The sequence below is a fragment of the Panthera uncia genome, chromosome D1, assembly GCF_023721935.1.
Source record: "Panthera uncia isolate 11264 chromosome D1, Puncia_PCG_1.0, whole genome shotgun sequence".
Lineage (NCBI taxonomy): Eukaryota > Metazoa > Chordata > Mammalia > Carnivora > Felidae > Panthera > Panthera uncia.
Window position 1 is genome coordinate 95,861,536 of NC_064808.1, and position 12,744 is coordinate 95,874,279.

The 12,744-nt window shown below is 42.4% G+C and overlaps 1 protein-coding gene across 1 annotated transcript; it reads left to right on the forward strand.

Moving 5' to 3' along the window:
• The first annotated feature begins 300 nt into the window (after positions 1-300).
• MPZL2 (myelin protein zero like 2) lies at positions 301-11,519 on the forward strand. The gene is made up of 6 exons (XM_049612691.1): positions 301-730; positions 1,724-1,890; positions 2,175-2,385; positions 4,900-5,047; positions 8,244-8,319; positions 10,551-11,519. Exons 1-5 carry the CDS (start codon positions 673-675, stop codon positions 8,305-8,307), a joined length of 648 nt encoding a protein of 215 aa, XP_049468648.1. The 5' UTR covers positions 301-672; the 3' UTR covers positions 8,308-8,319; positions 10,551-11,519.
• The last annotated feature ends 1,225 nt before the right edge of the window (positions 11,520-12,744 follow it).

The window sequence follows — 12,744 nt, forward strand, 5'->3', positions numbered from 1 at the left end:
CAAGCTGGAAAAGGTGCAGAGATCCTTGTGGTAACATTTGGCTCAAATGTCTACGCTGTAGGACTTTTTGTCTGGAGAGGGTCTTAAGGAATTCTGATTGGAGTTCTGTGAATCCAGTCCAGGCCAAAGCGGCCCCAGGGAGGTGCTTTGGGAAGGGCAATCACTGCAAGGTGGTTGCAACAGTTCACTTCGCAGGCGAGCAGGAAGCCTGATTAGAAAAAACCGTGTGTGTGTGTGTGTGTGTGTGTGTGTGTGTGTGTGCGCGCGCGCGCGCGTGCCAAACCCAAAGCAGCCTGGGACGTTTCAGGCTGGCACCACCTCCTCTGGCTGTCTCTGAGGCCATCCAGAGGCCAGAGCCCAGGCCGATTAACTGCAAAGTCAAGAGAGGACCGCAGAGTTTGGAACTGTGTGCGGACCGCTTGCAGCGCAGAGGGCGGGAGGGAGGAAAGGGAGGAGGGCGTAGGGAGCTGAGGCCCCACCTTTCATTCCAGCAAAGTGCAGCGGCGGAGCAGGGATGAGTCACAGGCACTGGAGCTCAGGTTCCCATAGGTGAGGGACTGGCTCTTCTCTCTGGGAAAACGAGGTGCCAGTTCTTACTGGAGCGGCCTTGGCAGGGTGTTGGAGCCCTCGGTCTGCCCGGTCTGGTCTCTGGGGCCAGGGCTGGGTTCCCTCATGTATGGCAAGAGCACTTGGCGTGCTGGGCTGCTTCTCCTTGGCGTGCAGCTCACAGGTAAGGGCTGCCGGGAGGGGTGAGGGTGGTGGGGGGGGGGTCCCTCGCCATTTCCTCCTTCACGGCGGACCCTGCAAGGTGGTCGCAAGAGTGTTGCTTGGAAGCCTGAGCCACGGTTGCCGTTCACTTTAGGTTTTGACTTTGCTGAAACCGAAGTTGGTGGGTTGTTTTTGGAGAACTGATTTTGGACAAACAGGTTTAGGTGTGTTTGGGCTGCTAGTGATTCAGGCACAGAGAGGGCTTTCTAATCTCAGGTTACAAACCATTTTTTTTTCCTTTTTTTTTTTTTTTTTTTTTTTTTTTTGTGGCCACTCTCAACCTCCCACTGCAGGCAGGATCAGGCGCTTGGATTTCTGTGTGTCTTGTCTGGGACTCTCAGCAGCCCTGGGAAAGCTGAGAAACTTAAGGAGAGAGACCCACGGTGATTTTGAAACTGCCCCAATATGCACATTCTAAATGTAAATATCCTGGTTAAAAAAAAAAAAAGCGCCACGTGGTGTAAAGGTTCCAGGGGTGCAGACAAACAGAAGCTGTCCGGGCTTAATTAATTTCAATTTCTGCAGAAGATTGGGGACAGTATGAAATCAAGGACCCTTTCTGGACAACTTGCCTTCTAGGGGACCATTATACATACAATACATAATGCCTCATCTGAATACATGTCTAATCCATGCTACGATTAGTTTTGATTTTTGTTCGTTTGTGCTTTCAATTGTATCTGCCGACGTTTGTAGTTGGTTCCAACAGTGTGGGAGCGGGGACCGTGAGGCTAGGGTATCGCACTATGGAGAAAGTTGAGAGCACCGAGAAGGCTCGCCATGTGGCATTCTGAGTCACGGTTGCACGTAAGTGGGAGCATGCAGACTCAGGATGGAGTAAGTTTGAGATCCGGGACATTGACTTCTTTACAAGACTCACTCAGACATTTATTTTGGCCGCGTCGGCAGAAATTCTCTTAATCTGCATCTTCCTTTCTCCCTTTCTCTCTGGTAGCCCTTTGGCCTATAGCAGCTGTGGAAATTTACACCTCCCAAGTGCTGGAGGCTGTCAACGGGACAGATGTTCGGTTAAAATGCACTTTCTCCAGCTTTGCCCCCGTGGGTGATGCTCTAACAGTGACCTGGAACTTCCGTCCTCGAGATGGGGGCCCCGAGCAGTTTGTAAGTAGATTATTGTCATAGGCCCGGGGACCCCTGGTTGGGGAGACAAGCCGGTCCATTTCTCCTTGCCCTGCCTGTGTTTTTTTTCTCAGCAATAAGCACAGGGTAAAGCTGAGACACGATTCTTGGCAGAGAATGACTGGCAGAGTTGAGAGGTCCATCAAGGGGAAAGCAAGAGGTTCTTGGAAGAGAGCTGCATATGGGGCAGTGAGGCTGGCTCCCCTTTCTCAGCCTCCGTGCCCCGGCACTGAATAGCAAGACTTTTGGCCGCTTCTGCCTTGTAGGTATTCTACTACCATGTGGATCCCTTCAAACCCATGAGTGGGCGTTTCAAGGATCGAGTGGTCTGGGACGGGAACCCTGAGCGGTACGACGTCTCCATCATCCTCTGGAAGCTGCAGTTTGACGACAATGGGACATACACCTGCCAGGTGAAGAACCCACCTGACGTTGATGGGCTGATAGGGGAGATTCGGCTGAGCGTCGTGCACACTGGTAGGTCACACAGGGGAAAAGGGTTTTGGGAAGCTTGAGAGCTTATAGAAAGGAGAGGGGTGGTCTTTTGTGACGGCTGAAAGAGTAGCGAGAAGGGCTAGCCCTTCGGGTCTGGAATCTACAGAGGGAGACTGAAGAGTCCTGGGGTAAAAAGAGAAAGGCTTTGTTTGTCTGTGGAAAGAAACAGAAAGTTAAGCAAGCAGACTGCGGAATCTGTTACAGAAGTGGCATTGAGATTGTAAAAGGGAGAGGAAGCAGTTCTCTGATAAAAGGCTAACAGTAGATCTGTTCATTCACTCGCTTATTCACAGGATGCTTACCGAGTACCTACTCTGTGCCAGGCACTGTCCTGTGCTTGGCCCGTACTATCTCACTTAATCCTTACACCCTAGGCTGCGGATGCCAGTGATGGTGGTGATCATTTATTGAGTGCCTCCCACGTGTCAGGGGCTTTGCATATGTTATTTAATCTTTATATATCGCATCAGTTTCTTGTGCTCTTAGTGCCCCACATTTTACTAATGAGGAAGTTGAGGTTCATAGAGGTTAAGTCGTTTGTCTGAATTCATGGAGCTGAGGGAATGGAATCATTTGGAACTCAAACCCAAGCATCTTTGACTCCAAAACTGTACCCTAGACTAATGCATTGTAGTGCTTGCAATCTTATAAAGGAAAACCCGGAGCACTGGGTGTTGTAGGGAAGCCAATTTGACAATAAATTATATTAAAAAAATAAAATAAAAAGAAGGGAAAAAAATAAAAAGGAAAACCCGGAAGCTGTGCAGATAAGACCATAAAACTTAGGAGTTGTAAATCTGGGCTTGAATCACTGCTATCATTTACCAGTTGGCAATAAATCTTTTTTTCCTTTCCTTACAGTGAGAATAATCTAGCGAGGCTTATGGTGAAGGAAAAATGAGACAATGAATGTAAAAATTCCCCAAACTCTGAATTGCACCAAAAAAACTTTTTTTTTTTTTTTTTGCACTGAAAATTATAATAACTACCGTACAGTGAGTGTTTATTATGTGTGGGCACAGCGTGGAACCAATTGATACGAATGTCTTTTTTTAAATAAGAACTCAATAAATGAATATTGTTGTCTCTGTTTGATACATTGAGGAAACTGAGGCTCAAAGAAGTTAATTACCCCAAATCACATAGCTAATAAATTGTGGAGCTGGCATTTTCACCCAGCTGTCTCTGGCGGGTGCTCTTAACTAACACATGATATTACTACCTGTAGAGTAGTAGGATTTCCTCCTTTCATTCCTAGTGTCATCCTTCAGGGCTCCATCAGTAGGGCTGCGTGACCTTGGAGAAGTCAGTTGAGTACCAACAGACGTAATGGAATGTCTTTGGACCTCAGTTTCTGAATTCATCTGCGTGTAACCTGCAGGAACAGGTTGGACAAGAACACATGTTCTTAAACGTATTGTGGTCACTACCCTGAGAACCTAATGAAAGTCGTGGCTCTGATTCCCACAAAAGTGTACACATACACACACTATGACACAGAGTCTGTGGGCTTGTGGCCCGGCTCTCTTCCCATCCTCTGTCACAGACTCCAGGCTGGGAACTTCTGGGCTAGACATTTTCTAAAGTCCTTCCTGGCTCTGAGGGTTTATTGAAGTTTTAGTCAGAAATCAGGGCACCTGGGTGGCTCAGTGGGTTTAAGTGTCTGCCTTCAGCTCAGGTCGTGATCCCACGGTTTGTGAGTTCGAGCCCCGCGTCTGGGTCCGTGCTGACAGCTCAGAGCCTGGGGCCTGCTTCGGATTCTGTGTCTCCCTTTCTCTCTGCCCCTCCCCTGCTTGCACTCTGTCTCTCTCTGTCTCAAAAATAAATAAACATTAAAAAATTAAAAGGCAGGAGACCCAGGCTTCACAGATTCTGCCTGGTGTTAGGGACCTTTCCCACTGGGTTCCCTCTTGCATCATTTTATCTACTGGACTATAGTTACAGATTTACTTGCCTGTCTTCCCAGTGGGTATGAGTTCCTTGAAGGTAACGTCTTTTTTGGCTTTGTATTTCCGTTGCAATGTCTGAACATAGTAGGCCCTTAATAAATCTGAATAAATGACCGGATGAATGCCAGAGGTGAGAGGGAATCTAGGAGAAACAGTTTGGACGATGGGTTTGGCTAGGTCAGCAATAGCCTTACCCTACTGGGTGGTTTACTGGCTCCGTGGTTCTCGGAATCTTAGCATCAGAATCACCTGGAGGACAGGTTAAAACAGATTGCTGGGCCCCACCTACAATTCAGGAGGTTGAGGTGGCCCTGATGATTTGCATTTCAAAGTTCTGCAGAGTGCTGCTATTACTTGTGGGACCATAGTTTGAGAACCACGAGAGCAGCCTTCATAGCTTCCTTACTGCTGCTAGAGTTCACAAGATCGTATGGTAGGAGAAAGGAAGATTCCATTTAATGCTGAAACTACATCCCTCTTATATCGTTAGGTTTCATCATATTCTTTCTCTTTTGAGAATCATGACATCCTCTTTTTGTCCTTACAGTACGCTTCTCTGAGATCTACTTCCTGGCTCTGGCCATTGGCTCTGCCTGTGCCCTCATGGTCATAATAGTAATCGTGGTGGTCCTCGTCCAGCATTTCCGGAAAAAGCGATGGGCCGAAAGAGCTCATAAAGTGGTGGAGATAAAATCGTAAGGCTGGGCAGTTCTGGGCAGTCTTCTTCTAACCCTCTTCTATCGTGACTCTTGGTATTTTACACTTGGGCAAAATGATTGTTGAACAGATGTTTTTCCCTCCGAGTAAATCTTATAAAAGAATTCAGATTCACAGGATGGAGAAAGTAGGGTGTGATCTGGTAACTTCACAAAAGCTTTCTTTTTTTTTTTTTTTTTTTTTAAGTTTTTTATTTATTTTTGGGACAGAGAGAGACAGAGCACGAACGGGGGAGGGGCAGAGAGAGAGGGAGACACAGAATCGGAAACAGGCTCCGGGCTCCGAGCCATCAGCCCAGAGCCTGACGCGGGGCTCGAACTCACGGACCGCGAGATCGTGACCTGGCTGAAGTCGGTCGCTTAACCGACTGTGCCACCCAGGCGCCCCCACAAAAGCTTTCTTAATTGTATAGAAGATTTCATTAGAGGCTTTCTTTATTATGGAGGATTTGACATTGTCAAAATCTGCTTATGTGAAGCTCTTCTAGGATATTCCTTACTTAAAAAAAATTTTTTTAACATTTATTCATTTTTGAGAGACAGAGCACAAGCAAGGGAGGGGCAGAGGGAGAGGGAGACACAGAATCTGAAGCAGGCTCCAGGCTCTGAGCTGTCAGAACAGATCCCGACGCGGGGCTCGAACCCACAGACTGTGAGATCACGACCTGAGCCGAAGTCAGACGCTTAACCGACTGAGCCGCCCAGGCGCCCCTGCTATTCCTTACTTTTTAATGTAAAGTGTATATTTGTAAAATCTGCTGGGCAGGCAGCAGGGGCATCGTGAGTCAGTGCCTAGGAGAGTCAGCCATGCTGATATAAGGTGCTCGAAAAATATATATTTTTTGAGATGAAATTTACCTATCATAAAAATTTGTCTTTTTAATGTTCACCAAGTTACATAACCATCACCACTAATTCCAGAATTTTCATCACCCCCGAAGGAACTCCATACGTTTTAGCCATCACTATTTTCCACTTCCACCTGCCCCTGACAACTACTGATCTGCTTTCTGTCTCCATGGATTTGCCTGTTGTTCGAAGGCAAGGAGAACGTAAAGTGCCCCCCCCCCCCGCCCCGCCCCGAGACGGAGAAGGCACTTTGAAACTGGAAGAGATACAGAATACGCAGAGTTCTATGTTAAGTGACTTCCTGACAGGGAGGATCAGGAGGACCGCCATCTGGACAGCTGCGCAGCCAGTCTCCTCAGAAGCCCTGCGTTTTAGCTTACTGGCTTTAAAGGAGCTGGACATGCGGGGGAGTGTTTGCATATACGTGACTGGTGGCTAATGTCTAGCAGACCTTATGGCACTATCCATGCGTTTGCAGAAAACTATGTTATCTGCACTGGTATCTTAATGGGCCCATTGAAATCCAGAACAGATTCCCTGGACATTCTGGTTTTAGAAGGTGAGCCTAGAGTTTATACATTAACCTTTTACATCTTATACATTACTCTAGAACATGTATCCCTGACGAGGTCATCAAGCAGACAACAGCAAGATGCTAGGGCAAAGATGGAGGCAGTATGGCCAGCATTCCTACACCTATTCTGGACATTTCGTATAAATGGAGAATCATCCGATGTGGCCTTTTATGTCTGCTTCTTGACTCAGTATAATATTTTCAAAGTTCGTCCACGTATGGCACTTCGTTCCTTTTTATGGCTGTGTCATATTCCATTGCACGTATATACCACAGTTTACTTATCCATTCATTCGATGGACATTTAGATTTTCTCTACTCTTTGGCCAACACGACTAATGGTGCTATGAATATTTATTTATAAATTTTTGTGTAGGCATGTTTTCAGTTTTCGTGGGTATATTATACCTAGGAGTGGAATTGCTGGAATGTATGGTTACTCTGTTAACCTTTTTGAAGCGTTGCCAGACTGTTTTACAAAACAGTTACGCCATTGTATATTTCCACCAGCAACATTCCAATTTGTCCATATCCTTGACAACCCTTGTTATTGTTTGGCCTTTTGATGATAGCCAGCGGATGGATGGGTGTGGAGTGTTATCTCCCTGAGGTTTGGATTTGCATTTTCTTAATGACTAATGATGTTGAGCATCTTGCCATGTGTTTATTGGCCATTTGTATATCTTATTTGGAGATCTATCTATTCAAATATCTTGCCCATTTAAAATTGGGTTTTTTGTCCTTTGTGGGTTGCCCTTTCACTTTCTTTTTCATGTCCTCTGGAGCACAGAACTTTTTAGTTTTGATGAAGTATAATTTATCTATTTTTTTCTTGTGTTGCTTCTGCTATTGGATATAGCAGAAGCTATATATTCTTAGATATAGATTCATATCTAAGAATCTGGTGCCGGGGTGCCAGGATTAAGTGTTAAGCATCTGAGTTTGGCTCAGGTCATGATCTCAGTGTTCGTGAGTTCGAGCCCCGCGTCGGGCTCTGTGCTGACAGCTCAGAGCCTGGACCCTGTTTCAGATTCTGTGTCTCCTCTTTCTGTCATCCCCCAACTCGCACTCTGTGTTTCTCTTTCTCAAAAATAAAAATAAACATTAAAAAAAAAAAAAAGAATCCATTGCCTAATCCAAAGTCATGAAAGTTCATGTTTTCTTCTAAGAGCTTTACAGTTTTAACTCTTACAGTAGGTCTTTGGTTCATGTCGAGTTAATTTTTGCACATGGAGTGAAGTGGGAGTCCAAATTCATCCTTTTGCAGTTGAAGTACTTGAGTTGTCCCAGCACCATCTCTTTTTTCCCCTCAAGTAATATTTACTGGAGTAAAATGGAATTGATTTGAAGAAGCTCAATGAGCCCAACCCTGAGGTTAGGGCTTGAATAGAATATAAGCAATAAAGATGACTTCTAGGTCAACATAAAACTTTGTATTTTCTGAATAAGGAATGGAATTAGAGGCAGCATACTAATGATAAACTAAGGTTTATTCAAGTTCCCAAATTGTATTTCCCTCCAAAAATATTCTGAAACATGTCAAAGTTCAGATACCCAGGGTCATGTGGAAGCATGTGCATTTTTAGATGGCACTAGTGGTAACTTTGGATCTATTCCCAGATGCATATAATTCTACCCAAAACATGGGAGAAAATACATCAACCGCAGCTTTGTAAGATTTGCCTCCCTTGTCTTTTTTTTTTTTTTAACCTCCCTTGCTTGTTAACATTAGTTTCTGCTTCTTTGTTACAGAAAAGAAGAGGAAAGGCTCAACCAAGATAAAAAGGTCTCTGTTTATTTAGAAGACGCAGACTGACATTCTTAGATGGTGAGGTTCATAAATGAGTTGATTTCTTTCCTTAGCTTCCTTGTCTGGCCCATCTCTAATGTGGATCCTCCAGATTTTAGGACTGTTAGGTGTTTTCTACGTGACGTTAGAGGAGCTGGGTCAGGGAGATGAAAGTCTTCTATTAGTGTTATGGATGGCTTCCCCTTTCAGTATGTTTTGTGCAAAGGATGAGGGAGTTAGACCCTACTGCCGTTGAAGGTGGAAAATTCTAAGATTATCTGAGGCTTTGTGGTTATGTTTACCATGACCACGAATAATAAATTAACTTTCAACATGTAAATAAATCTTTATTTTTTATTTATTAAGTTTTTTTCACGTTTATTTATTTTTGAGAGAGATAGAGAGAGAGAGAGCGAGCAAGCGAGCATGAGCGGGGGAGGGGCAGAGAGAGGGAGAGACACAGAATCCGAAGCAGGCTCCAGACTCTGAGCTGTCAGCACAGAGCCCGACATTGGGCTTAAACTGTTGAACCGTGAGATCATGACCTGAGCCAAAGTTGGATGCTTAACCAACTGAGCCACCCAGGAACTCTGACATGGCCTGACATTTTAGCAGGAGAACTTTTATACTATTTGGAATTGATTTCAACTCCTTTCATCTAGTTATTGGGAATAGGAATCCCATTTTAGTAGCGTGTAATTTTATTTTACCAGTTTTCAGGCTTATTATGCTTAAAAAATACGATGACTTATTTTTCATATGATCGGAATTTTTTTCTATTCTCTGAAATAGGCCTGCTATTATTATTTTCAAAAAGAGTCATATTTTTGTAGCCTAAAGTCTCAGTGAAAAGTCTCAAGGACTTATAAAATCGAATATGGAGAAAAATGATTCTATTGTAAACCCAGAAGAACAAATTTGGTATCAGAGAGATTTTACCAAGGGCTATTGTCTTTTAAAAACCAAGCAGATTCTTGGGGCACCTGGGTGGCTCAGTCAGTTAGAATGTCTGACTTTGGCTCAGGTCATGATCTCACAGTTCATGAGTTCGAACCCCACGTTGGGCTGTGTGCTGACAGCTCAGAGCCTGGAGCCTGCTTTGGATTCTGTGTCTCCCTCTCTTTGCCTCTTCCCCATTCACGCTCTGTCTCTCTCTCAAAAATAAACAAACATTAAAAATAAAATAAACAAAGACAAAAAAACCAAGAAGATTCTCTAGCAAGTCCGGGTCATGGAAAATGAAGATGGAGATGAAAAGAAACTTTTAAAAACGTTTATTTATTTTGAGAGAGAGAGAGGGGGAGAGGGGCAGAGCAAGAGAGAGGAAGAGAGAGAGAGAATCCCAAGCAGGCTCTGCGCTGACAGCGGGCAGCTCAAACCCATGAACTCAACCCATGGGCTCTAACCCATGAACTGTGAGATCATGACCTGAGCCGAAGTCAGATGCTTAACTAACTGAGCCACCCAGGCACCCTGAGATGAGAAGAAATTTTAAGGAACTCACATGATCAGGTGCATTGTTACGGCATGTCCTGACTGGATGGATACTAGTTTGAACAAAGTAGTTGTAAAAAGATTAGGAGGGGGGCAATTGGGAGTCTTGAATATGAAAATTTGAATATGGATAATATTAGGGAATTACTGTTAATTTTATTAGGTATAATAAAGGTATTGTGGTTATAGAGGAAAATGTTCCTATTTTAAATATGTATTTGTATATAGTTATTATATATACATTTATATATACATTTGTTATATATAAATTTATTTTCCCTATATTTGTTTTTTTATTATATATAAATACATATATACATTTGTTATATATAAATTTATATATGTATTTATATATAATAAAGTACCAAATAAATATTGGGAAAATAAGGCAAAAAATGCTTTAAAATTAGGTGACAGGTGAATTCTATACACTGTCTTTTCTATTCTTCTGTGTGCTTGATTTTTTTTATATAAAAGAGTGGGGGAGGGGCAGAGAGAGAGAGAGAGAGAGAAGGCATGCATGTGTGTGATCGAGCTATAGATCATCTGAGTGTCTGTGCAAGGCAGAAGCTATGAATTAAGGACACTGAGAGCTATGTAGTTAAGGAACGGGAAACATCTTCTAAAAGTTGAATTAGAAGGAGAACAAGTACGTTTAAGAATAGTTTCCTTCACAGTGGAGAGCACATTCGATAAAATAGATGTAATTTGGAATTCCATGTTACCTCTATGCACTCTTCCCACGTGAATAATCCATTTAAACTTCTGTATTTCAGGAAGCTGAAGATTCCCAAGAACAAGCACCCTAGGATAAGCTGAAGTTAATGGAAGCTTTTCTTTGGCTTTACCAGTTGTGACTTGTCTTCCAACCAGCCCTGCAGTACATAACCACCCAGAGAAGCAACGTCTCTCTGGAGCCAGCATAGGCCCAGGGCCCTCTTGAGCTGATACCGGGAGACTCACACACAGCCCGTCACTACGGTTTTATTTAATTTCAGAGTGCAAATACTTTTCAAATGCTCGTGAGCTTTTTATACTGGGAAACTACATTTTTGCCCTTGAACACTCCTTGGGGATTATTAATTGTATGCACGCCCATTGGTGTCAAATGAGATGAAAGCCATCTTGTCTGTCATGACATTTCCTTTAACGTATTAGTTTCTTCAGAGCAGCACTCTTGCTACTAAGGTTAATGTGTTTACTTTTTCCTTCTCAGTCTCAACTAAAAGATGAGCCAATTCTCTCCGCCGTTTTTGATCAATTAACAGGAAACCCTAAATCCCGTTCTTCAACAGTTTGATTTTTATGGCTCTCCTTGAGTATGGGACACATCTTGTTTTATTGAATTTCTTTCAGTATCCCAGATGATTGTTTGTTTTGGTCGATCCCACATTTATAATTAGCACAAATCTAAATCACAGAGTAGCTAGAAGAGTTTATGTAAATGCTTATGGATTGACAAATGCCACCTCAGGATGAATCACTTGTCACCTTTTTTCTCTGTGTTCCGAAAAAACAACCAACAGAGCAAGTCTTCCGTGAGCAGTGGATACTGTTCAGCTTACTGTTCAGTTATAACAACAGAGCAAAATCTGTGCTCTTTTGCAGACTGGAAATCATCAAGTAGTTACACAGAAGGTTCTGGAATAGTATATTATGACTATAAAAATTTAGGGCTGGTGAAAAAAATCAAGCCTAAGTGATGATAATTTTGTACAGTGTTATATAAAGCTCTGAGAACTGGATGAGATTATTTTTTTTCCCTTTCCTTTCCTTTCCTTTTCTTTATATTATTTTATTTTTGCTTTAATTTGCTTGTTTTGAGGGAGGGAGGATTTGGTATGGGGCAAAGAAATACCAAAACTAACAATATGAAACCAACTTTATTCTTTCTTCCCTTATGCCAGTAGAGACAGCAAACTTTATAAGTAGGCTATGGAAAGAAAAGTGCTTTTTCAAAAGTGTTTAACCTCCCAGTGTCTTTCCAAACTTAAGTTATAGCAGCATTTATTAAAAAAATAGAAAACATCTGAAAGTTTAGTTGCCCCCACCCCCGCCCCATCTTTATAGCCTAATAACTTCAGTTTTCACTGACTGGGCCAAAGATGTTCTTTCTTTTAACAAACTGGAATTTTCAAATAGGTTTTCTGTATTTAAATATGCTGAACTTTGAATATTTTTTCTAGTCTTTTTAGAAAAATTGGTACAATATTCATATGAACCTTGATTCTGCATTCATTCTCTACCTATCTCATTTTGCCTTTTACACGAAAAAAGTAAAATTTTAACACCCAATTTGGAAACTAAAAGTTACATTAAAATATTTATTATTATTATTATTATTATTATTATTATTTGAGAGAGAGTACAAGCTAGCGGGGGAGGGGCAGAGAGAGAGGGGAGACAGGATTCGAAGCAGGGCCCACGCTGTCAGTGCAGCGTGATGTGGGGCCTGAACTTAGGAATTATGAGATCATGACCTGAGCTGAAGTCAGATGCTTAAGCGACTGAGCCACCCAGGTGCCCCCAAACTAAAAGTTGGCTTTCAGGTCTATATTACTTTTAAATTACATTTTCTACTTTTCTCCATAATTCAACCTTTGAAAATAACAATATTTTTTCAAACAGATGGCCTGAGTGGTGTCCCAAAAGTGTAATGAAGTAGTTAAAACCTCATGGAAAATCTTTTCAGCAAAACTTGTAGCTTGTGTCTTGGCTAAATATTCAGGGGTTAATATGACCCTATTGTTCAGTATCTTTTTCCTAAAGAGAACTTTTGTATGGTAATTTATTTTTTATTGTGCCTAAACACATATGTAAATAACCTTTAGTAGTAAAGAATTATCAATTGTATAATTTGCTTACATACAAATCTAAAAAGTTTACAAAGCAAGTACTCAAAAACACATGGTTATGTACTTTATCATTACTGAGAAATTTTCTTAGAGCCTGGAAGTCAATAATGGGTGA